The sequence below is a fragment of the Anser cygnoides genome, chromosome 10 (assembly GCF_040182565.1).
Source record: "Anser cygnoides isolate HZ-2024a breed goose chromosome 10, Taihu_goose_T2T_genome, whole genome shotgun sequence".
NCBI lineage: Eukaryota > Metazoa > Chordata > Aves > Anseriformes > Anatidae > Anser > Anser cygnoides.
The window spans coordinates 17,809,137-17,829,928 of NC_089882.1; the positions used below are offsets into that span (position 1 = coordinate 17,809,137).

The 20,792-nt window shown below is 64.1% G+C and overlaps 2 protein-coding genes and 1 long non-coding RNA gene across 4 annotated transcripts; 1 reads left to right on the top strand and 2 right to left on the bottom strand.

Annotated features, from left to right (window-relative positions):
- Positions 1-980: 980 nt before the first annotated feature.
- Positions 981-1,630, bottom strand: LOC125180949 (uncharacterized). Its single transcript, XR_010834017.1, has 2 exons — positions 1,429-1,630; positions 981-1,310 (listed from the first exon to the last, which is right to left on the bottom strand). It is a non-coding gene; the product is annotated as an uncharacterized lncRNA (long non-coding RNA).
- Positions 1,631-8,156: 6,526 nt separating this feature from the next.
- On the bottom strand, positions 8,157-17,202 carry LOC136791610 (maestro heat-like repeat-containing protein family member 6). The gene is made up of 21 exons (XM_067003159.1): positions 14,603-17,202; positions 14,093-14,315; positions 13,845-13,967; positions 13,551-13,630; positions 13,310-13,430; positions 13,151-13,237; positions 12,783-12,887; positions 12,442-12,625; positions 11,637-12,130; positions 11,387-11,541; positions 11,138-11,285; positions 10,789-10,967; positions 10,569-10,706; positions 10,272-10,386; positions 10,005-10,142; positions 9,529-9,705; positions 9,114-9,269; positions 8,833-8,934; positions 8,646-8,748; positions 8,495-8,554; positions 8,157-8,336 (listed from the first exon to the last, which is right to left on the bottom strand). The coding sequence occupies exons 2-21, from the start codon at positions 14,312-14,314 to the stop codon at positions 8,167-8,169; spliced, it is 3,057 nt and encodes a 1,018-aa protein (XP_066859260.1). The 5' UTR covers position 14,315; positions 14,603-17,202; the 3' UTR covers positions 8,157-8,166.
- A 29-nt stretch (positions 17,203-17,231) lies between these two features.
- RRP9 (ribosomal RNA processing 9, U3 small nucleolar RNA binding protein) lies at positions 17,232-20,653 on the top strand. Of its 2 annotated transcripts, XM_067003160.1 has the most exons (15): positions 17,235-17,336; positions 17,463-17,545; positions 17,610-17,737; positions 17,817-17,899; positions 17,998-18,039; positions 18,119-18,245; positions 18,509-18,633; positions 18,912-19,004; positions 19,225-19,325; positions 19,432-19,566; positions 19,757-19,819; positions 19,896-20,041; positions 20,149-20,228; positions 20,314-20,387; positions 20,492-20,653. In XM_067003160.1, exons 1-15 carry the CDS (start codon positions 17,277-17,279, stop codon positions 20,622-20,624), a joined length of 1,473 nt encoding a protein of 490 aa, XP_066859261.1. In that variant the 5' UTR covers positions 17,235-17,276; the 3' UTR covers positions 20,625-20,653. The 2 variants fall into 2 exon arrangements, with proteins under 2 accessions (XP_066859262.1, XP_066859261.1); XM_067003161.1 differs by lacking the exon at positions 18,912-19,004 and having other exon boundaries at positions 17,232-17,336.
- Positions 20,654-20,792: the final 139 nt, after the last annotated feature.

The window sequence follows — 20,792 nt, forward strand, 5'->3', positions numbered from 1 at the left end:
CTGCTCAGAAATTTCCCTGTGTGGCAGACCTCGCTGCAGGGCTGAACGTACCCATCCAACCAGCAGGGCTCAGGACTTGTTGATGCTCTAAGGAAAAGCCTGAGGAGACAGAGAGCTGTGTCACCAGCCCACGGGGCGCCGCACAACAGGCTGGCCAGGACAAGGAGACAAAGAACAGCCAGCCAAACAGTGCGAAAGAAGCAGAAAACCTCGCGGAAGAGGTTCTGCCTCTGTTCTGCCGCTGGGTAAGGAAGCGGATCTGAAAAGGGACAGCCTCGTTCGCAGCTGCTCGGAAGAGAGCCCCAGCTCCTGTCTGGAATTGTCTAGTGTCCCCAAGGCCGCCAGCACTGGGAAAAGCCTGTTTATCGCGGTGCCTCCCCTTTCCTGGTCTCGCAGAGTCCGCACCTCGGGACTTTTTCTGGACTGGGAATGGGGAAGATGTCATCGGTCTGAAGAGCAGAGCTATGGGGTCCAGCCTTGGAGCCGGTGAGGCCATGGGTCCCGCTTTGCTGCAGCTTCTCCACCTACAGCCCATCAACGAGGGCGACACAGGAGGTGTCTTTGATGTCATCTTGACGCCCTGGCCGCCCTTGTATTCATCTTTCATGGCAAGGGTTTGGTAGCAGGAGGGCAGGAGCTGCCACCTGTGCGGGACCCCCGCTGCAGCAGTGTGCTCCTGAAGGATGGACCCCATGGCACGGACCCATGCTGCAGCAGCTCTGCAAGTCCTGCAGCCCGTGGGCAGCCCACACAGGACCACTTTGGGAAGGCCTGCAATGGCATGGGAGGGACCGCATGCTGGAGCAGGGCAAGAGAGCGGCCGGGAAGGAGCATTCGGGACTGAGCCCGTTCCCCCGCAGAGCTCGGGGCAGGCGGCAGAAGAGGCTGGAGCGGGCGGAAAGGTGTCCGCAGGTTGCTTGTAGCTTCTCGCTGCTCTGGGCAGTTAGCGCGAGGCGAAGCACGGCCCGGACACTGGCGACTCGGGTGCAGAGCTTTATTCTGAGAAGGCATGCCGCTCGGCAAAGCTGCCGGACGGCTGCCAGTCCTCACCCCCCCGCTGCCCCGCACGCCGGGGGGGCCGCCCCCAGCCCTCGTAGGAGGGCCGGGACGGTGGTGGGGGACGGGGGGGTGGTGGGGGACGGGGGGGTGGTGTCCATGGCGGCTGCGGGGGCTGGAGGGCGCTGGGCTGGTCGCACTGCAGCCAGCTGGCCGGGGGCGGGCGGGTGCGCTGTACTCGTCCGGGCACGGGTGGCGGCCGCTGGCGCTGGGCCCGTCTCGGTGCCCGGGCTTCCGAGGCTGCGGAGAGGCGCCTGCGGAGAGAGGAGGCTGGGCAGCACCCGGCGGCCGCGCCGCAGCACCTCACCGGCGGTGCTGCAAGGCCAGCGGCAGCCGGCCGACGGGGAGCTGGGGCAAGAGACGGCCACTCACTGCTGTCTTCTCCTGCGCAGCCGGATGACCCCGCAGCACAGAAGCATGACGAAGAGCAGGGAGCCCAAGATTGCCGCCGTGCTCACGAGGCAGTGCTTGCGCACGGCGGCACCGTCCGAGGCACTCGCGGTCCTCTCGCCAGCCGCACCTGGAGGAACAGCTCGGGGCCTTAGCGCGTGCTTGCGCTGCTGGGCAGCCTGCGGGAGCTCTGGCGGTGCCGAGACGTCCGCTCTCCCGCTGCCAGCCTCTCAGTGAAGAAGCTGCCTTGCTTTCAGCAGAAGGCAGCGCCGCCATGCTCCCAGCTCCCAGCACGCGGCTCCCGCTTACGGCCTGCTCAGTACCTGGATTCTCTTGAAAAAACTGAAACACCCCGGTGTGGCGGGCTTCTCCGGGCTCCGAGAGCACTGCCAAGAATCAGAGAAAGGGAAAGCCTCAGCGCGGCTTAGGCACAGAGGATGCAGAAGGACGGAGAGGCTCCCTCTGGGCCCGTGCCCCATCTGCGAGTCCGTGCAGCCCCCTGGGCCGCAGGTCGCAGGAGGGGTCCCACTCGGTGCTGCGGTGCTGCTTTGGGCCCCTGGGGACTTTGGCAAGCTGCGGGACTCAGGTGCTGCGGGAGGTACGCTCCATTAAGGGTCACGGGCCCCGTCAGTCACCTGCTGAAGGCGCTTCAGATGCCTCTTTCCCCCAAGGGAAAAGTGCCGAAGCCCCTGGGAACTGGCTGCGGTGGGAGGCAGGCAATCCCTAACCACAGGCACGGAGGCCCGCGAGCATCTCTGTCTGGCACACTGCTGGCGCTGAGCTCCGCACGCCAGAGACCACAGCCCTCCTCCAGAGCGGTTCCAGGCTCCTTTGGCAGCACCTGCTCTGTGCTAACCGTGCCAGCGGACGGCAGTTACCTGGCGGGACGGTCGCTTGCGCTGCCTCTGTCGCTCCCTCAGAGCCTGGCAGCGTGTTTCCCCTCGGAAACGCCTCCTGCTTCACAGCCTCTCCGTCCGCCCCTTTAGAAAGAAAGCGGCACAGTTGGATGGGGAGCGACCGTTCCTCAGCAGGAACGGGCTATCTTCAGGAGGCGATGCTTCTCAACATGCACACAGGTGGCTTTGCAACAAAGCCTAGGCTTTTGGGGGTGCTCCTAGTCGCTAGTCCAACCAACCGATCACCCCGGGAGATCACCGCGAGGCTCCGACTGGGGCCTTCCTGCCGTGCAGGCTACGGCGTGTCCGGGGCTGTACCCAGCCCCTCAGGCTTCCACGTGCAACACACCCACCCTGTGCTCCCTCCAGTTCCTTCAGGATTTCCTTCAGGATTTCCGAGGTCCTCTGGGAACTTTTGCCTCTTTTAGCTTGACGCATCGCTCTTCGAGGACCTAAGCAGAAAGGAGGACGTTAAATTCCGTGTGAATAAAGCACTGAAAAGCAGGCTCCGAAGGTGCAGAGTGAGCACACCAGAGACACCGGGCTGACGTTTGGGCTTGGAGCCGGCAGCTCTCAACGCAACTAAAAGGCCCTACCCGTGTGACCTCCCTGCAGCTCGGCGCCGGGACCCAGCGGGGAAGCTGGATAGCCATCGCCTACAGCCACGCCTGCAAACAAACACAGAGCAGAGCAGCTCCCACCAAACGGGGCAGGATGCTTCTTCCCATCGCACAGCAGTGAATGCAGTTCCAACAGGGGACTGCTGCATGGCCCTCGGCTCTCCCTCCCGCCCCGGAGCCTCTTGCAAACAGTCACCAGGGGCCTGCAGTGCCACCGTGCTGGGACAAAACTAACCATGCGTGCAGCTGCCCAGAGAAGGGCCTCCCCAGAGCTCACCCCAGGCTCTAAACTCAACCCCAACGTGCCCGCTGGCTCTGCAGCACGGGGGCGGAGCGGCTGGCAAAGACAGCCTGGCAAGGCAAAGCGCCCCAGGCGTGTCACCGGGCCTGACCCCTTCCCTCTCTGCTCTCCTGCATGTCTGAGGCCAAGGAAGGCTGAAGGTCCATTTCACGCGGGCAGCAACCAAAGCGGTAAATGCTCACTCCTCCCAGTGACTTACTTGTGGGATCGCCCTGGGGCACGGGGACAGGACCATGCTCGGATGTCACGTAGCCATCACCTACGGGCACAGAGCAAAAACGTTCCCACTGCGCGCTGTGACCTCCTTCTTCCCCAGTGCCCTGCAGTGACGGAGGGGCCGGGGCACGGCGCAGAGCCCAGGAGCAGGGCAAGATTCCCGAGGCTGCAGCAGGGCCTGGGGACCTCCTGGCTGGTGCCGGCAGCTTTCAAAACGCTGCCTGCAGGCCACGTGCGGCACCCCTCCGGGGCCGGGCGGACAAATGCACAGAGGCCTGCCGGTGCTTCCTTACCAGGACATTCCTAACAGACGCACGGGAAGCCCACGCTAAAGCATGGGGGAAAAACAATCATCCCCGCTTCTTGTGGAGAAGAGCCCACTGGCCAGGGAGAGGCTGCAGCACTGCTCAGCTAGCGCAGAAAGCCACTAACAAACCCCAAGGAAATGAAGATGGACACCGACGTACCTGTGGGGTGCCACCCAGTCTCAGGAGCAGGATTCCACGGGGCAGCTGGAACAGCACGGCCTGCGGGCACAAACGGGGTCCAGGACAGGTGAGGAGGGCTTCCACTGCGTGCTGCAACCAGTTCTGCCCTCGGGAAGCCCCCCCAGTGAGCGGACAACCCCTCGGAAGGCCTTCAGGGGATCTCCAGTCGCACGTGGACCAGTGATCACAAAGCAAATGCTGCTTCTTTCGAGGCAAGGGACGGTGACAACTTACCGCTGGGATGCCCCTGAAGCTCCACTCCAGCATCCAGCTGAGGAGCTGGGTAAGCGCTGCCGCGCGCATCGTCACCTGGAAGTAACCAGAGAGAAGACACATTCCCGTTGCCCGCTGTGCCCCTGAGCACCCTGCAGTGACGGAGGGGCCGGGGCATGGTGCGGGACCCAGGCATGGGGCGAGACTCCTGAGGCTGCGGCGGGGCTCAGGGACCTCCCGGCCGGCCCCCGCCAGCTTTCGGGACGCAGGCTGAAGGCCACGCGCAGCACCCCTCGAGGGCCAGGCGGACAAACGTCGGGGAAGGCCGGACCCGGGGCAGCGCGGCGCGTGGCTCGGCTCACAGGGGCCCCGGGGGGGCTCAGCCCAGGCTTCAGCCCCCAGCCCCTCCGGCGACTCGCCCGGCTACGGCCCTGCCGCTGCCCCCGGCGCTGGCACCCACCTGCTGCCAGCGCTCGCCTTGGCATAGCCCAGGCATCCCGGGCACACAGGCCTGCCAGCACGAGGAGGAGGAGGAGGAGGCGGGTGGGGGCCGCAGCCCCCCACATCCGCCCCATGCTGCCACCGCCGCGTGAGTGCCGCCCGTTGGGGCTGGCGCAGAGAGGTGCCCGTGGCCTGGCACAGCGTCACAGCGCGGCGCTGTGACCTCATGGCCGCGCCCTGCTGGCACAGGGGCTGCATGCATGGGGCTGGGGCCGCGTGGCATCGGCGCTCGGGGCGCAGGGCAAGCAGAGCAAGCGTGTGCAGACGGGGTGCTGGGGAGAGCGCTGCTGTGCCGTCGCTGCCCCCGGCACTGCCGGCTTGGAAGGGACCCTCAGAGGGCACCTGGCCACCCCCTGCCGCAGGCAGGGACAGCTGCCCCGGCCCCAGGGGGCTTGCAACTCCGTCCAGCCCGGCCTGGGACACTGACAGGGCACCATCCCTGACACAGCCCCTTCCCGACTGACATCAGCACCCAGCTTGTGACTGAAGCACCAAACCAGGCTGAGCCTGGCCCCTACAGACCCAAATAGTGCTGGGGTGTCCCTGTCCTTGGGCGGGCTCATCGCTGCCTGCCTTCCCAGCACAGCCCCAGCTCTGTGTGCCGAGGGCATTTGGGGCTGGAGGTTGCCAGCAGGGTTTGGCAAATGCCCACCATGTGCCCGGAGGAAGGATCTGCCCCCTCTGACTCTGGCCAGCAGCGAGCGTCCTTTTGGGATGCTGCCAGGCTGCACGACGACAGCCAGGCGCTGTAGCACTGGGGACAGAGTCTCGAAGTGGGTTCCCTCCAGAGGCCAGCTCTTCTGAACCAGAGCGGCCGAGAGCAGTTTCCCCCAGCAGCTCTTCAGCCCCACGAGGCCCCATTTGAGCCAGCAAACCTGTGACCAGCTGCCAGCAGGGCCTTTGGGATGCTCCGGGCACACAGAAAAGACCCTTTCTGAGGAATCAAAGCCTCATTTTTAGGGCCAAATGTCTCATTTTCCCCCTTTAACCCCTTCACTTCAGGGCTAAGAGCATCTTTTGTGGATCCAAAACCTTTTTATCACCTTTTCATTGCAGCTGTAAAGCATACACTTGGGATCTGAGCATACACTTGGGAGTGGAAAAGCCTCTGCAACATCTTTTTATCACCTACACCCTCCGTTTTTGGACCCAGGCTCTCATATTTAGGGTCCAAAGCATTCTTTTTAGGCCACAGTGTCACATATTAGGGCAGAAAGCCTCTTCTTTGGGCTCCAAAGCCTTGATAGAAAGGATAATTCCTCGTTTTTACTGGCTTTTTCTTCCTTACAAACACCCTCTTACAGACCAGGATGCCATTTTTAGGGTACAATGAATTATTGTTAGGGTCCACACTTTCATTGTAAGGTGCAAAGCGGCCTTCTTAGATGGCAAGGCCTTATCTCAGATCATCCCTTCTTTCAAATTCCCAAATCCTCATGCTAGGAGACGAGGCCTGAATTTTAGGGTCTTGCATTATATCCAGAAGCAGGTGTCAAGGCCCTGACCAAAAGAACTTGGTCACTTAAAAGGTGCCCCCTGGTCCTGAAAAGAGAGGGTTAAGGCAATCAGAAGATGACTTTGGATACCAAGTGCAGGTTCTGGACCCTGAAAATAAGGCCTTGGAGCCTAATAAGGAAGCATGGGGGCCTAATAATGAGGTTTTGGACTGTTAAAATATTGGGAAGGGAGGAGGCAAGGGGCAGTGAGGAGGAGGAGAGGGCGTGTCTTGTGTCTTCAAGTCAGGCTTTGGAGCTGAAACCTGGGCCTTTGGACTCTGCAGCTCAGGGTCTGGATCCTGAAGTGATGATTTGTTGCCTCCAAATAGGAGTTCTGACCTTCAAAGAAGGCTTTGGACCCTAAAATTCAGGCCTCGGCTCCTAACATGAGGATTTGGGAATTTGAAAGCAGGGGTGTTCCTCTCTAATAGGGCCTCACCGTCTAAGAAGGCCGCTTTGCACCTTCCAATGAAAGTGTGGACCCTAAAACTAGGGCATTGTGCCCTAAAAATGGCAGCCTGGTCCATATGAGTGTGGCTGTAAGCAAGAAAAAGCCAGTAAAAAGGAGGGTTTATCCTTTCAAACAAGGCTTTGGAGCCCAAGGAAGAGGCTTTCTGCCCTAGTATGTGACGCTGAGGCCTAAAAAGAATGCTTTGGGCCCTAAAAATGAGAGCCTGGGTCCAAAAACAGAGGGTGTAGGTGATAAAAAGTTGGCTTTGGATCCCAAGTATAGGCTCTCTTGCCCTGAAAATGTCCTGAAAGCTGGGTGCTTAAGGACAAGGCTGTGGTCTATAAAGAGGAGCCTTGGTGCCATACCTGTATGCTTTTCAGGTGCAAAGAAAAGGTGATAAAAAGGTTTTGGATCCACAAAAGATGCTCTTAGCCCTGAAGTGAAGGAGTTACAGGGTGAAAATGAGACATTTGGCCCTAAAAATGAGGCTTTGATTCCTCAGAAAGGGTCTTTTCTGTGTGCCCGGAGCATCCCAAAGGCCCTGCTGGCAGCTGGTCACAGGTTTGGTGGCTCAAATGGGGCCTCGTGGGGCTGAAGAGCTGCTGGGGGAAACTGCTCTCGGCCGCTCTGGTTCAGAAGAGCTGGCCTCTGGAGGGAACCCACTTCGAGACTCTGTCCCCAGTGCTACAGCGCCTGGCTGTCGTCGTGCAGCCTGGCAGCATCCCAAAAGGACGCTCGCTGCTGGCCAGAGTCAGAGGGGGCAGATCCTTCCTCCGGGCACATGGTGAAATGGAGAAAGGCAGCACTCCAGCACGCCCCTGCTGTCACACTGTGGTGGTTTTCCTCAGGCGGGCAGCCGAGTTCCACCACGGCCGCTCTCTCACTCCCCCTCCTCAAAGAGGAAGGGGGAGAAAATATGACACAAAGAGCTCGAGGTTTGAGATAAGGATGATTTAATTAAAGGGAAAAGGGAGCGGGGAAAAAATAAAAAGGAAGAAAACAAAGAAAAAAAAAAGAAAAAAAATTAAAAAAGAAAAAAAGGAAGAAAAAGAAGAAAAAAAAAGAAAAAAAGGGAAAGACCGTGCGAAAGGACAGAGAGAGGGAAAAGCAGCGAGGCCACCAGGCGTGGGGCGTGTGCGGAGAGCTCCGCTCCAGGGAGGGCTGCACAGTGCCCCCGGGGCTGGGGAGGCACAGCCGTCGTGTAGATGAGGATGCTGATGGCCAGCTCTGATGGCAAGGAGGAGGACACTTTCCGCGCTGAGGGCGGTGCGGCCCTGGGGCGGGTGGCCCAGCGGAGCTGCGGCTGTCCCAGCCCTGGCAGTGTCCCAGGCCTAAGCGGGGGTCTCAGGTCTGAGCGGGGGTCTTAGACCAGGCTCGCTGCTGGAGAGGCGACGGCTGAAGCCCTGTTGTTCATGGGGTTCGTGAGCTGGTTCGGGCGTGCCACCAGCACGTAGAAGGACGGAGAAGTGGAGGGAGTGTGCCCGGGGAGCGGGGCTGCGCCGCAGGCAGGAGGAGATGCCGGGAGCTTTCCAGCACGCTCAGCTGCCTGCCGGGGAAGAGCGTCGCCTCCTCCACGCCTTCTGCAGCCTGGAGCACAGCTGCCGAAAGCTGAACCGCGAGCGTGGCCTTGCTGCTTGCAGGATCAGCAGTGTCTGAAGTGCCAGCGAAGAGACCGACTCGCAGGGGTCTTGCCTCAAGCCGTGAAGGACTGAGAGAACAGAGAAGGAGAGGCGAGCTGACGGCCCTGTACCCGCAGAGCGCCCGGCCCCCCGCAGACGTCGCCCCCAGCTCTCCGCCCAGCCAGGAGGGAGCAGGGGACAGGCGCGTCACCTGGCGGCTGCCCTGCGATCCCCCTCCCCGGCTCACCTTCGCAGATGTACTGGCTCTTGTTCTCGCGCTGATCCACCAGGTGCCTCCCCACGAGCCCTGGGGACACACGGCCTGTCAGCGCCCCCGGCTGCTCCCCGGGGCGCAGCACGAAGGCACAGGGACGGGGGGCCCCAGGCTCGCGGCTCACCAATGAACCTCACAGCCTCCCGCCGCAGGGGCTCCTGCAGGCTCTGCAGGTAGGGCAGGCTCTGGCCCAGGTACTCCTCTGCTCCGCTCCTCCTCCTGGCCAGCTGGAGAGGGAAGGGCGCGGGGTCAGCGCAGGGCGGCCCCGTCCCTGGCCCCATCCCCGTCCCCGGGTGCAGAACTGCGCGTACCAGGCACTCGCCGATCTTACACGTCTGCACCGTCTCGGCCAGGTGCGCCAGCTGCCTCCAGCGCAGGAACCGCGCGACACCAAGGAGGGCTTCGCGGGAGGCCTGCAGAACAGCTGAGATGGCACCAGAGCCTGGGCAGAAGACCCTGCCCCCCCCCGCAGCCCCTCCGCAGGGAGGGTGCCTCAGTGGAGACTGACGCTGCCAGCAGCTGCAGCACCCCTGGTGCTCGGGGGCCCCCGAGGCAGTCAGCGTCGCCCTCCCCAGAGGAGCAAAACGCCCACCTCGGCCACGCTCTCGTCCTGGTCGTGCAGGTGGAAGGACAGCGGGACAAGGCTCCTGCACACCTCCTTCTGCATCTTCTTCTTTTCGCTGCCCTCCACAAAGCCCAGCGTGTCGAGGAGGAGGCGAATAGAGAGAACCCGCACTGCGCTTGACTCCTGGGGAGGAGGAGAGGGGGACATCAGTCCCGGTGGCTCCAAGCCCTCCGCAAGCAGGGCCAGCACGACCGACAAAGCGGGGGCAAAGTCTCCGAGCCAAGAGGCAGAGGGCACACCTTGAGGACGGCCCCCAAAAGTGAGCAAGCTGTGGCCTGCCGAAAGTCTGCCCAAGGGCACGCAGCGCCCAGGGCTGGGAACCGGGCAGGGAGAGCCCACAGTGGGGTGTCACAGGGACGCAGGCATGGGGACGCAGCCTTACGTCGTCAAAGAGTGATGGGAGCTTGCCGGCCAGCTCCAGAGCCGTGAGGCTGAGCGTCCTCCCCTCCAGGAGCCGCAGCATGGTGCTGAGCACGGGCAGAGCGACAGTGCGGGTGTCGCTGTCTGCACCCTGCAGCTGCTCTGTGATGCTCGGCAGCAGGACGAGTGTTTGCCTTGCCTGTGTGAAAAAAACACCTTCCTTTGGGTAAAGCAAGGACTGCCCCCTGGGCGAAAACACTCTCCGATCCCAGCCGTCCCGTCCCGCTGGCTTCTCCCCATGGGACAGCGTGGTGCTGGCAGGCAGGGCTGCCCGGCACAGCCCCAAAGAAAGAGAGCCGGAGGCGCGGGGATGGACGCACAGCGCCGGCCCCCTGCCGCCCCTTCCCCGCTGCCTGGAAAGGTGCCGAGCCACGACAGCCCGGGGCCAGCCCAGCCCAAGCCGCTGCACTCGTGGTGTTGCCGGCTGCCCCTGCTCACCGTGTCCGGCCTCTGGGTGAGCCCCAGGATCGCCCTGAGCACCAGGCTCTGCATGCCCAGGCACTGGCTCCGCAGGTAGGTGGCAAAGAGGCTCACGACGCAGTCCAGCTCGTTGCCGAGGTCTGTGCACTCCAGCATCTGAAAAAGCCGTGGTGGGTGGTGCTGGATCCGCCCCTCCTCTTGGGGCAAGGATGCCAGGGCAGGGCAGCAGGGCTTGCGCCGAGCCCCCGCAGCCCCACGCTCACTGCTCCTGCTGCCCCTGCTCACCTCGCTGAGGAAGACCATGGCCACCAGCTCCCAGGAGGAGTCCTCCGTGCTGAGCAGCTCGGCCAGCAGGCGGATGATGGTGGCGCGCAGGCTTCCGGGCAACTCCTTCATTTCCCTGGCAGGGAAAACGGCAAGCAGGCGCCGTCAGCCCCGAGCCGGGCGGGCACAGCTCTCCTGGCTTTGCACCGCTCTCGCCACCACCCCAGCGGCCACGGGCACCCATGCTGTGGCAGCACTTTCTCCAAGACCCAGGGACCCCCCCCCAGGAAGGGGATGGTGCCGACAAGGGGCTCTCACCTGGCCACCACCTGCACGCCCCAGAGGTGGCTCTCGGCGCTGAGAAGCGCGGCCCAGCCACCCTGCGCCTCGATGGCCAGCACCTGGCTCCCCAGGCCCACGCTGCGGAGCAGCGCTTTCAGGGACTGCACTGTGGACCTGCGGGCAGAGAAGGGCCCGGGTCACGCCGGGAGCCCCAGCCCTGGGTTCCTCTGAGCAGCAGGGGACGGGGATGTGGCACCTGATGGGAGTGAGCAGGTCCTGCCGGTGCTTCTTGCGGAAGACCTGCACCTCCTGCAGCGTCAGCTCCGTGGTGAAGGACGCTTGGACGAGGAGGGCCAGGAAGAGCTGGGGGAAGATGGCCTTCGCCTCCTCCAGGCAGCTGGGCAGCAGGAGGATCTCGTGGAGGGGCCTTGCTGCCTGCAGAAAGCACCCAGAGGCGTGGGCAGGGAGGGACAGAGGAGGGTGGAGACCCCCAGGCTGGCCCCGTGGGCGCGCCCGGGTGCCCCCGGGTGCGGATAAGGCTGGGAGGGGTCAGGGGAGGGGAGCGGGGCCCCTGTCCATCGGAGATGGGCAAGCGAGGAACTCACGGCCAGGGCCAGGATGCGCGGGTGGTCCTTGATGGAGGTGGATGTCTTGCACCCAGACTGGTTCATGAGGACGCGGAGCAGCTCCCGCAGCACCCTCTCTGTGGCTGGGGGCTCAGACACCATCGCCCTCCACATGGTGACGGCGACGCTGCGGGACCCCCGGGCTGTCAGCAGGGCCTCCCCCGGCCCGGCTGCTGTCCTCGCTGGTGGTGGTGGGGGGGGGTGGATGAGACGCGCTGGGCCCCGTACCTGGTGCAGGTCGGCGAGCACTGCAGCAGGCTGGCAACCGTCTCCCTGGGGTGCTTGCTGGCCAGCGCCAGCAGGGCCCTGTCCAGGCTCTGAAGGGCCAGCGCGGCTCTGACGGACGGCAGGGTTCTGTAGATGGCCCACACGATGTTCAGCACCTGGAGGTGGGACACGGGTGAGACGGGGCCGGCACCAGAGCAGGAACAGAGCCCCGAGGGCTGGAGCCGTGGCCGGGCCGCTGGCGGGTACCCACCTGTCCCGAATGGAAGTCGGTCTCTGCCGCCAGCACGTCCACCATGTGGGCAGCCAGCTTGGTGCTGTAGAGACTCGGGGCTCTCATGCTCTCGACGGCGGCGAGGAAGACGCCCAACCGTTCAGAGGGCTGCAGGTACTTCATAAACATCTGTGGGAGGAAGGACAAGACGTCAGTCACCCCGAGGGCTGCGATGGCCCCGCTCAGCCCTGCTGCTCCCAGCGCCCCAGGAGAGCTGGGAGCAGGGGCTGGGCCGGGCGACGGCTGGGGTGCGGCCGCGTGCGGGCCCCGTGGGGACCGGGCTTTGTCGGGGACAGCGCCGGTCCTCTTCCTGACGTCGCAGGGCCGGGGTCTCCTCCGGGGCTCAGGGCTGGCGCTTCTCACCATGAAGATTCTGCTGGTGTTGCCGTCTTCTGAGAGCCGTAAGGACAGCCGAGCTCGCCAGCGCTCCCGGAGCTGCGGCGGCTCGGCATCCTGGTCCCAGAGCCTTGTTCCTGGAGAAAAGCGGACACAGTGTCAGCGGGGGGGCCTGGGGACCTGGCAGTGGCAGCCGGGGGCTCGGGCACAAGCCTCCCTGGCAGGAAGGGGGCATGCCAGAGCAGAGCTGGGGGCAGCGCTTCCAGGGAGGGCCCGGGCTCTCGCGCTCAGGGCAGGGGGAACGGCTCGTCAGCCCGCGGAAAGGCAGCCGGGCTCGCTCGGTCGGGTCTCTCCTGCTGAGGAGAGGGGCGCAGGCGGCCTGGTGCTGGCCTGGCTGTGCCGGCGTGCCCGTGTCTGGAGGGACCCAGCCCGACGCGGCTCCTCTCACTTCTTTGCTGCCCGATGAAGATGTAGAGGTGGCGCACAGCCTCCGCTGCCTCGTGCCTGGTCCCCTCGTTCTTGGAAGTGCAGCACAGGAGGAGGCTCCCCACCAGCCTCCCCAGCATGGAGAAGCGGTGCTTCTCGGGGTGGTGATGCCTCACCACTGTGGCTCCTGCAAAGCAGGAGCTGACCTGGGGAGAGAGGCAGCGCGGGACCGCGGCTGAGCGGGGCGGCAGGGCCCCGGCCCCAGCCCCAGCCCCGGCTCTGCGCAAGCCTGGAGATGGGGAGAGCCGCGGCCGCGGAGCGAGGACGGGGGCGCCGGGGCTGCCTGCACCAGGGGCTCCCTACCTGGGGCAAGGAGCAGGTGTTGATGAAGGCGGCCAGCCTGGCGATCCGCGCCATGGCCCTCTCCTCCACGGCCTCCGGCTGCCGCTGGGTGAAGGGCAGCAGGAGCTGGGGAGAGAAAAGCTGCTGGTGTGCCCGCAGCACGGGGCACTGGTCCTTCCAGCTGTCCCCCTGCTGCGGTGGCCAGGCGGGTGGCCGTGCCCCTGTCCTGCTGAAGCCCCCGCTCCCTTCCCGTTGCTCCCCAGACATCCCTCCAGCCTCGCAAGGGCCAGCTGTGGGCCAGCCCCCGCCTTGGGGACCCCTGCCTGCACCAGGCATTGCGGCACAGAACTGACCGCGTGCGTGAAGCCCAGCCTTTGCCAAAGCCAGACCTTCAAGATGTTCTGCAGCTCCAGGAGGCCGGAGGCGCCGGCGCTGCCCACCAGCACCTGCAGCAGGCTGTCCAGGGCTTCCACGGTCTGCAAGGAGGACAGGGGTTGGGGCACCCGAACAGGGAGCAGTGGTGTCCCAAGCGCCCAGCCCGTGCATACCTTGAAGTAGAGAGACGTGTCCGTGTCTCTCGTGTCCTCGTGGCCAGGGAGGTGGAAGACGCTGCAGAGGCAGGCGCGCAGGAGGCCGTTCGTCCTGTCCTGCGGCAGCAGCCCCGCTCTGCTGCAAGGGGAGGAGGGGAGAGGTGTGGAACGCCCCCTGTGCGGCACCCTGTGCCCCACTCGGGGCCCCTGGCCGGGACCGGGGCCACCGTGGCGGCCAAGCCCGCGCTGGCCCAGGTACCTCATGGCGGCGATGGCGAGCATGGCTTTCTGCCGCACCGCCGTGTCCAGGCGATCGGTGGGCTCCTCCTGCAGCAGCGCCTGGAGGGCACAGCGCGAGGGCACAGGGCAGTGTCCCCCGGCCAGCGAGCGGCTACAGGGGCTGGCCTGCAGGGCTGCCCCATCCCAGCGCCCCCACCAGAGCCACCTCCCGGCTCCTGGGGCTCCCCGGCGGCCCCCGCAGCCCTGCAGCGGGAAGGGCCGTGCCCAGCACCCAGCCAGAGGGTGCTCCCCGCGGGGCAGGGCGTCCCCTCACCTTGATGCTCTGCGCCACCTCCAGCTGGCAGAAATACACCGCGTCCCAGGTGGTGTGGTCCGCGACGGCGGCTTTGCAGGCGTCGCAGACGGAGGCCAGAAACCTCAGCTTCTGTGCCTCTCGCTGAGCCGCGGAGGGGAGAGACAAGCGAGCGGGTCAGGGGAGCCCAGCAGTCTCCCTGCGGGCACAGCCGGGGCAGGGGCTGCCCGGAGGAGGCCAGCAGCCGCAGCACAAAGGGCGAGCGGTACCTTGGGTCTGCGGCTGCAGCAAGCGCGGATGAAGCTCAGGGCGTCCTCTTCCTCCTGCCGCGGCGCGGCCGAGGCAGAAGGGCCCACGCCTGAGCCAGAGGGCGCCTGCAGTGGCTGCACCTCACTCTCCTCATAGGGCTGCGGCCGGGGCCTGGAGGCCGGAGAGGCCCCAGCCTCCTCCAGCCAGGCCGCTCGCGGGGAGCAGGGGGGGATCCCCGACATCCTGCAGGGAGTGCTCAGGAGTGAATGTGGCTCCCGCTCCTGTCGCGGGGTAGGGATGCCACAGAGTGCCACCGCTGCCGCCAGCCCCAGGCCCCCACCCAGGCCCCCTCCTCTTGCCCTCGGGCGGGCGGCCCCAGAGCCCCGCGGGGGTCCTGTCCCCAGGGGCCTGCAGACGCCATCCCCTGCACTGGAGGGAGGTCCCCCTGCCCGGGGCTGCCCCCAGCCCCACTGCCAAACCAGGCCCCTTGGGGCCGGCCCCGCTGCGCAGCCCTGGCAGCGCTGACCCACCTGCTCCTCAGCCCTGGCTCCTGCGCTGGGTTTCTGTGGCAAGGTGCCCGCGGTTTGTGCCTTTGCTTCGCACCTGGAGCACCGGAAAGCACTCCAAGCAGTCGCAGCTGCACGGAACCAGGTCCGTTGTGTCCGTTGGGACGGGACCCGCCCCAGAGGCCCTGCTCCCGGATCCGGAGACGCTCCCTGGGCCCTGGTGTGTGCTTACACAGCAAGGTGCTTGCAGTTTGTGCTTGTAGTTCTCACTGTGCCGTTCTCACGTGGCCACAAATTCCATCGCTCTTCACCGAGCCGAGTCTCTTTTGCCCGTGGCAGCAAGCAGCTCGCCATCTGCCCGGCCTTCTCTCAGCCACGAGCGTTTCACCATATTTTCTGCCCCGGTCCTGCTGAGGAGGGCAGCGAGGGAGCGTGTGGGTGGGCACCCAGCAGCCAGCCAAGGTCAGAGCCCCACAGGCCTGGAGAGGGCTGGGCAGTAGCCGGTCGCTGCCGTGCCCCAGGGCTGCCTTGGTGGGGCTGGGAGACATGGCCTCGACCCCTGCACTGAGTCGTGGTGCATGTCCCCATGCCCTGCACCGAGCCATGGTGCATGTCCCCATGCCCTGCACTAAGCCATGGTGCACGTCCCAACTCCCTCGTGCTGAGCCCTGGTGCAGCGGGAGGCTCGGGTGGAAGTTTCACTGTCAGGAAGGGGGCATGCCAGAGTGGAGTCAGAGCAGCGTCGAGTTGATTCCAGCTCCTGTCTCCTGCCAGGACCACCTAGAACACCAGACACGGTGGCTGAGAGTACTGTCCAAACACTTTGTGAGCTCTGACAGGCTCGGTGCTGTGTCCGCTTTCCTGGGCAGCCTGTCCCAGTGTCAACCACCCTCTGGGTGCAGAACCTTTCCCTAACCCCCAGCCTGACCCTGCCCTGTCCCAGCTCCATGCCATTCCCTCGGGTCCTGTCGCTGTCCCCAGAGAGCAGAGCTCAGCGCCTGCCCCTCCGCTCCCCTCGTGAGGGAGCTGCAGGCCGCCATGAGGCCTCCCCTCAGCCTGCTCTGCTCTGAGCTGAGCAAAACCCAGGGACCTCAATCATTCCTCATGCATTTTGCTCTCCAGACCCTTCACCATCTTCACTGTCCTCCTTTGGATGTTCTCTAAGAGTTTTATGTCTTTCTTGTGTAGTGGTGCCCGAAACCACATACAGCTGTCGAGGTGAGGACAGGCAGCCATGGTCCTCCAGCTCAGGGCAGCTGGGGTCCCAAAGCCCATTGGTGCTCATTGGTGCTGAAGACAGCGGCAAAGAAGGCACTAAACGTCTCTGCTTTATCTACAAAAGCTGATCATCCTCACCAAGTGATGGACCAATGTTATTTCTGCTCCTCCTTTTGCTGTTGACATATTTAGGAAGCCTCTTCTATTGTTCCCCACAGTAGTGGCCAGCTTCAACTCTAACTGAGCTTTCTCTGCATGACTTTTTCCCTACAAAGTGAAGCAGCACCAGTGTAGTCCTCCCATGTCACCCAACCTCACTTTTTGTGGCCATACAATTTCTTTTCCCACCTAGGCCCTAGAAGAAGATCCCTGTGACTCATGGCAGAACTCTACAACTCAAAGCAAATGAGTTATAAAGCAGGTATGTGGTTTATTTCAGCGCCGGGCGCATGTGGAATAACTCCCAAAGGCATGCGCGCCCTAACGCAGCAACTTGCCTTGGTTATATGCAGTAAGGAGTTACATATGCGTGATGTTTCCCAATACGTCCATACATATGCACAACCTATCCCCACTTTGTATTAAAATTAGCTCCAAAAGTCATTTCCATAAACTCCTCCCATCTGTGCCTGCACAGTGCCTTCTGGTGGTGGTCATCGAGGGGTCGTGGAGATGAAGGCTGATAACTCTTCTTCATCACCAGTAGCTGACCCCCTGCCTTTGTACAGACTTGGCTGCTCCTTGGCTCTTATCCAAACCGCAAGGTCGGTCTCAGCTGGTTTTTGAGACAGGTTCCCCATTTTTGTCAGGAAACATCCTCTGTGAGGGGCCCCGAGACTCCTTGTTTCGGTTAATTTGCACAGTAGTAAGCAAAGACACTCAGCAACATCTATTTTTAATGCGATTACGCAAGCCTCCATTCTTCAACTCCCGGCTTTAATAATAGCGATTGTTTTATTTAGAAATCATTAATGCGATTAAGCAAGCCCCCATCCTTCTATCCCTGGCTTCACCTGCTCAGCCAAGGCACCCTCCTGCCCTGCTTGCTTGAGCCGCGGGCTTTGGGAACTGCCTGTTCTGTGCTCTTAGGATGTGGCGCTTGGAAGCGACCGGCACCGGCAGCTCTGAGCTGTGTCTTCAGGAGGAGGTTCCCAGGGCAGCTCGCCACCCAGCTCCCTGAGCACCCTCAGGCCCGGGGCTGCAGCCCTGCCGCCCGCCTTCCTCCCGTCCCCACGGGCTTTAAACTCAGCCACTTGGCGGTCACCGCGGCCAGGACGGCCGCCACCCGCCGCTTCCCCGTGAGGCAGCTGGCGTACAGCTATCCCTTTAATCCCCACGGAATAACTCGCCCCGGCCGGGCGCCGCCCCGCACGGCCCCCCGGCGGCCCCGCCGCCATTTCCTCGCCCGGCGGCACCGCCCCCCCGGGCGGGGCGGGGCGGGGCGGGGCGGGGCGGCGCACAGCGCACGTGCAGCGGCAGCATGGCGGCGGCGGGCAGGAAGGCGCGGGGGGCCGCGGCGGGGCGGCGGCGGCGGGCGGCGGTGAGTGCGGCCCCGGCCCGAGCCTCGGCCCCGAGCCCGGTCCCGGGTCCCGGTCCCGGTCCCGGTCCCGGTCCCGGTCCCGGTCCCTAGCGCCGCTGACGGTGCCGGTGCCGTTGCGTCCCGCAGGGCCCAGGCACCGGGGGGAAGCCGCGTCCGGCGCCCGCCCGTCCCCGCGACGAGGAGGTGTCCAGCGACTCGGAGGCGGAGAGGTGAGGGCCCGGGGCTCCCGGGGCTGCCGGGCGGGCCGGGCCGGCGCTGACGCGTGTCCCGCAGCCCGGCGGCGGGGCGGCAGCAGCAGCGGCGGCGGCGGCGGGAGGAGGAGGAAGAGGAGGTGGAGGAGACGCCGCAGGAGAAGAAGCTGCGCTTGGCCAAGCTGTACCTGGAGCAGCTCCGGCGGCACGGTGAGCGCGGGCGGCGGGGCCGGGAGGCGGCGGGGCCGGGCGGGCGCAGCCCGGGGCTGACGCTGCGCACCCGGTGCAGAGGAGGAGCGGGCGGAGGAGGAGGAAGAGGAGGACGCCGCCTTCCTCGGGGACCCTGTCGGCGAGCGCCTGAAGGAGGACGTGGTGAGCCGGGGGGGCGCCGGCCCGGCTCCGGGCCCGTCCCCGGGGGGCGAGGGGGCGGACAGGGAGCGGTCCCTGAGCCCCCTGCGGTCCCCCCCTAGCTCGAGCAGAAGGGCCGGCTGCAGCGCCTGGTGGCCAAGGAGGTGAGTGTGCTGTGGGTGGCAGGGGGTGTCCCCGGGCCTCGGCTGGGGCTGGCCTCGCTCACGGCTGTGCTCCCACCAGGTGCAGCCTCCAGACCCGCTGAGCATCCGAGTGTTGCGGGGGCACCAGCAGCCCATCACCTGCCTGGTCATCTCTCCTGATGACAAGTTCATCTTTTCAGCTGCCAAGGATGGCTCCATCATCAAATGCAAGTGGTTCTGCTTGTTCTCGGGGGCTGTGGCTGGCTGCCACCCTGCAGCAGCAGGGCCACGGGTAGAGGTGGTTCGGCTCTGCCCTGCCTGGAGGCGCCTTCCCTGGGGGACAGGGAACTCTGCAAAGCACAGGGCTGCTGGTTTCGGGGCTCGGCTGCTGGTTTCAGGGCTCAGCTGCTGAGCTGGTTGTGTTGCTCTGGGCTTTTTGTGTCTTGTTGCCACTCCTGGGGGTGATGGATGGCACTGCCTGTTCCCACAGGGGAGGTGGAGAGCGGGAAGAGGCTATACGTGATGCCTGGGGGGAAGAAAGGCACAGAAGGGCAGCACATGGGGCACACAGCCCATGTCCTCTGCATGGCTATCTCGTCAGACGGCAAGTACCTGGTATGGTGATGGGAGGATGGTGCTGCCACATGGGGCCACATGCTGTCCCCAGTGCTGCTTGGCCCTGTCCCTGTGTGCTACTGAGCCTCTGGGTTGGGGGACATCCCTTCTCAGGGTGCTGGAGGGCAGTTCCTTCTACTGAGCTGAATGTTGCAGGGTTGAATCAGCCTTTGTCCCCACCGGTATCAAGAGCAGGTCCCTGGGCCCACCCAAATACACGGGGTGGGAGCTGTGGGTATGGTCGGGCAGGTTTTGGGGCATCCCTTGCTTTCTGCCAGGCTACAGGAGACAGGAACAAGCTGATCCTGGTCTGGGAGGCAGCTACCTGCAAGCGCCTTCATACGTTCACTGGCCATCGTGATGCCGTGTCGGTGAGTGGGGCTGTTGGCTGCGGTAGGATGGGGAGGAAGGCTCCTGCCACTGGGCAGGCAAGGGGTGCTGCTTCCTCATGCTGAGCATAGGGATGTGGGGGCCTGGAACCCGTGGGGTGTCCCTTGCGAGGCACAGCCAGTTCTGCCAGCACCCTTGGGGACAGCTGGGCAGGTGGTAGGTACCCAGCAGTGTGTCTGTGTGTCCATCTGTCCTCCGCAGGGCCTGTCCTTCCAAAAGGGCACGCACCAGCTGTACAGTGCCTCCCATGACCGCTCTGTCAAGGTCTGGAACGCGGCGGAGAATGCTTATGTGGAGACCCTGTAAGGCCTGTCTGGGACATGGATGTCACCCTGTTGCCCCCGTGTGAGGGAGGAAGGGTAGGGATGTAGGGCTGTGGCCCCTACAGCTCATCATGTTCCCCACCAGCTTTGGGCACCAGGACGTCATCACAGGGCTGGACAGCCTCAGCCGGGAGTGCTGTGTGACCTCAGGGGGACGGGACGGCACTGTGCGGGTCTGGAAGATCCCAGAGGAGTCACAACTCATCTTCTATGGGCATCAGTAGGTCTGGGGTAGGAGGCGGGGGGCTTGTGCTGGTGGCTTCAGCAACTCCTCTGGATGTGCTCAGCATCACTGGGAGCCTGCAAGTGGTCTGGGGGCATTGCTGGGCTGTGTGTGCCCGGGTCTCTCTTTCATACATAAAACCTCAAAGCATGCTCATGATCACTGGTTTGTTTTTGTTTTTTTGTAGGGGCTCTATTGACTGCATCCAGCTCATCAATGAGGAGCACATGGTGTCAGGCGCCGATGATGGGTGAATACAGGGCTGGGAGCGTGTGTAGGGGCGGGCAGGGCTGTGCCCCCACATGCCTCATTCCTGCTCCCCGCAGCTCTGTCGCCCTGTGGGGACTGGCAAAGAAGAAGCCTCTGGCGCTGGTGAGGCAGTCGCATGGGACACAGGGCGACCATGACCTGGAGCAGCCCTACTGGGTGTCGGCAGTGGCTGCTCTTCGCAACAGTGACCTTGTGGCTACAGGTGCCTGGTGCTGGGAGCCCCGGGCTTGCTTCAGGAGGGATGCGGGGCTGAGGGGGTCCCTGCACCCTTCCTGGTGTCAGGATGCACGCATTTCATCTCTGTTCCAGGTTCACACAGTGGCAGTGTGAAGCTGTGGAAGTGCGGCGAGGGATTTCGGAAGCTGGAGCCTCTCTGTGACATTCCCCTGGTATGGGGGGGATAAGTCCCCCAGTGGTAGGAGGCGTGGGCTGACTGCAGTACCATGGTGCTGATGCCTATGCTGTTACCTCTAGGTTGGTTTCATCAACAGCCTGAAGTTTTCAGCAGCGGGAGACTTCCTGGTGGCTGGCGTTGGGCAGGAGCACCGGTACTATCACCATGCACCATCTTCCAAAACTTGGACCCTGCTCCCCCCTCCCAGCCCCCAGCTGGAGCAGGAGAGGTGCAGGGTGATACCTGTGTCATCTGCAGGCTGGGCCGGTGGTGGAGAGTCAAAGAAGCCAAGAACAGCATCTGCATCATCCCCCTGAAGGGTAGGGCTGGAGCCCCCAGCTCTGTGGCAGCTGACAGGGCCTGGCCCCGGGAGCTGCAGCTTGCTCATTAAAGCCTTTGTTGATAGTGCTGCTCATTAAAGCCTTTGTCTGTAGTGCTGCTCCCTGGGGTGGTTGGGCTGCTGGGGCTGCAGTGGGAGCCCCCAAGGCTGTGCCCTGCCGATGCAGGTGCCCCCATGCCCCTCTGCCTGGCCCAGCCAGACCTGGGCCCTGTAGAGAGT

Bases quoted from the DNA above. Each gene is read 5' to 3' on its own strand.
- LOC136791610 (XM_067003159.1), bottom strand. From the start codon at position 14,314: ATGTCGGGGATCCCCCCCTGCTCCCCGCGAGCGGCCTGGCTGGAGGAG. The intron at 10,968-11,137 runs GTGAGTTCCTCG...TGCTTTCTGCAG, and splicing joins CGCGCATCCTGGCCCTGGCC to GCAGCAAGGCCCCTCCACGA. The intron at 8,935-9,113 runs GTGGGCGTTTTG...GCTGTTCTGCAG, and splicing joins AGGACGAGAGCGTGGCCGAG to GCCTCCCGCGAAGCCCTCCT.
- RRP9 (XM_067003160.1), top strand. From the start codon at position 17,277: ATGGCGGCGGCGGGCAGGAAGGCGCGGGGGGCCGCGGCGGGGCGGCGG. The intron at 19,005-19,224 runs GTGAGTGGGGCT...TGTCCTCCGCAG, and splicing joins GCCATCGTGATGCCGTGTCG to GGCCTGTCCTTCCAAAAGGG. The intron at 19,567-19,756 runs GTAGGTCTGGGG...GTTTTTTTGTAG, and splicing joins CTCATCTTCTATGGGCATCA to GGGCTCTATTGACTGCATCC.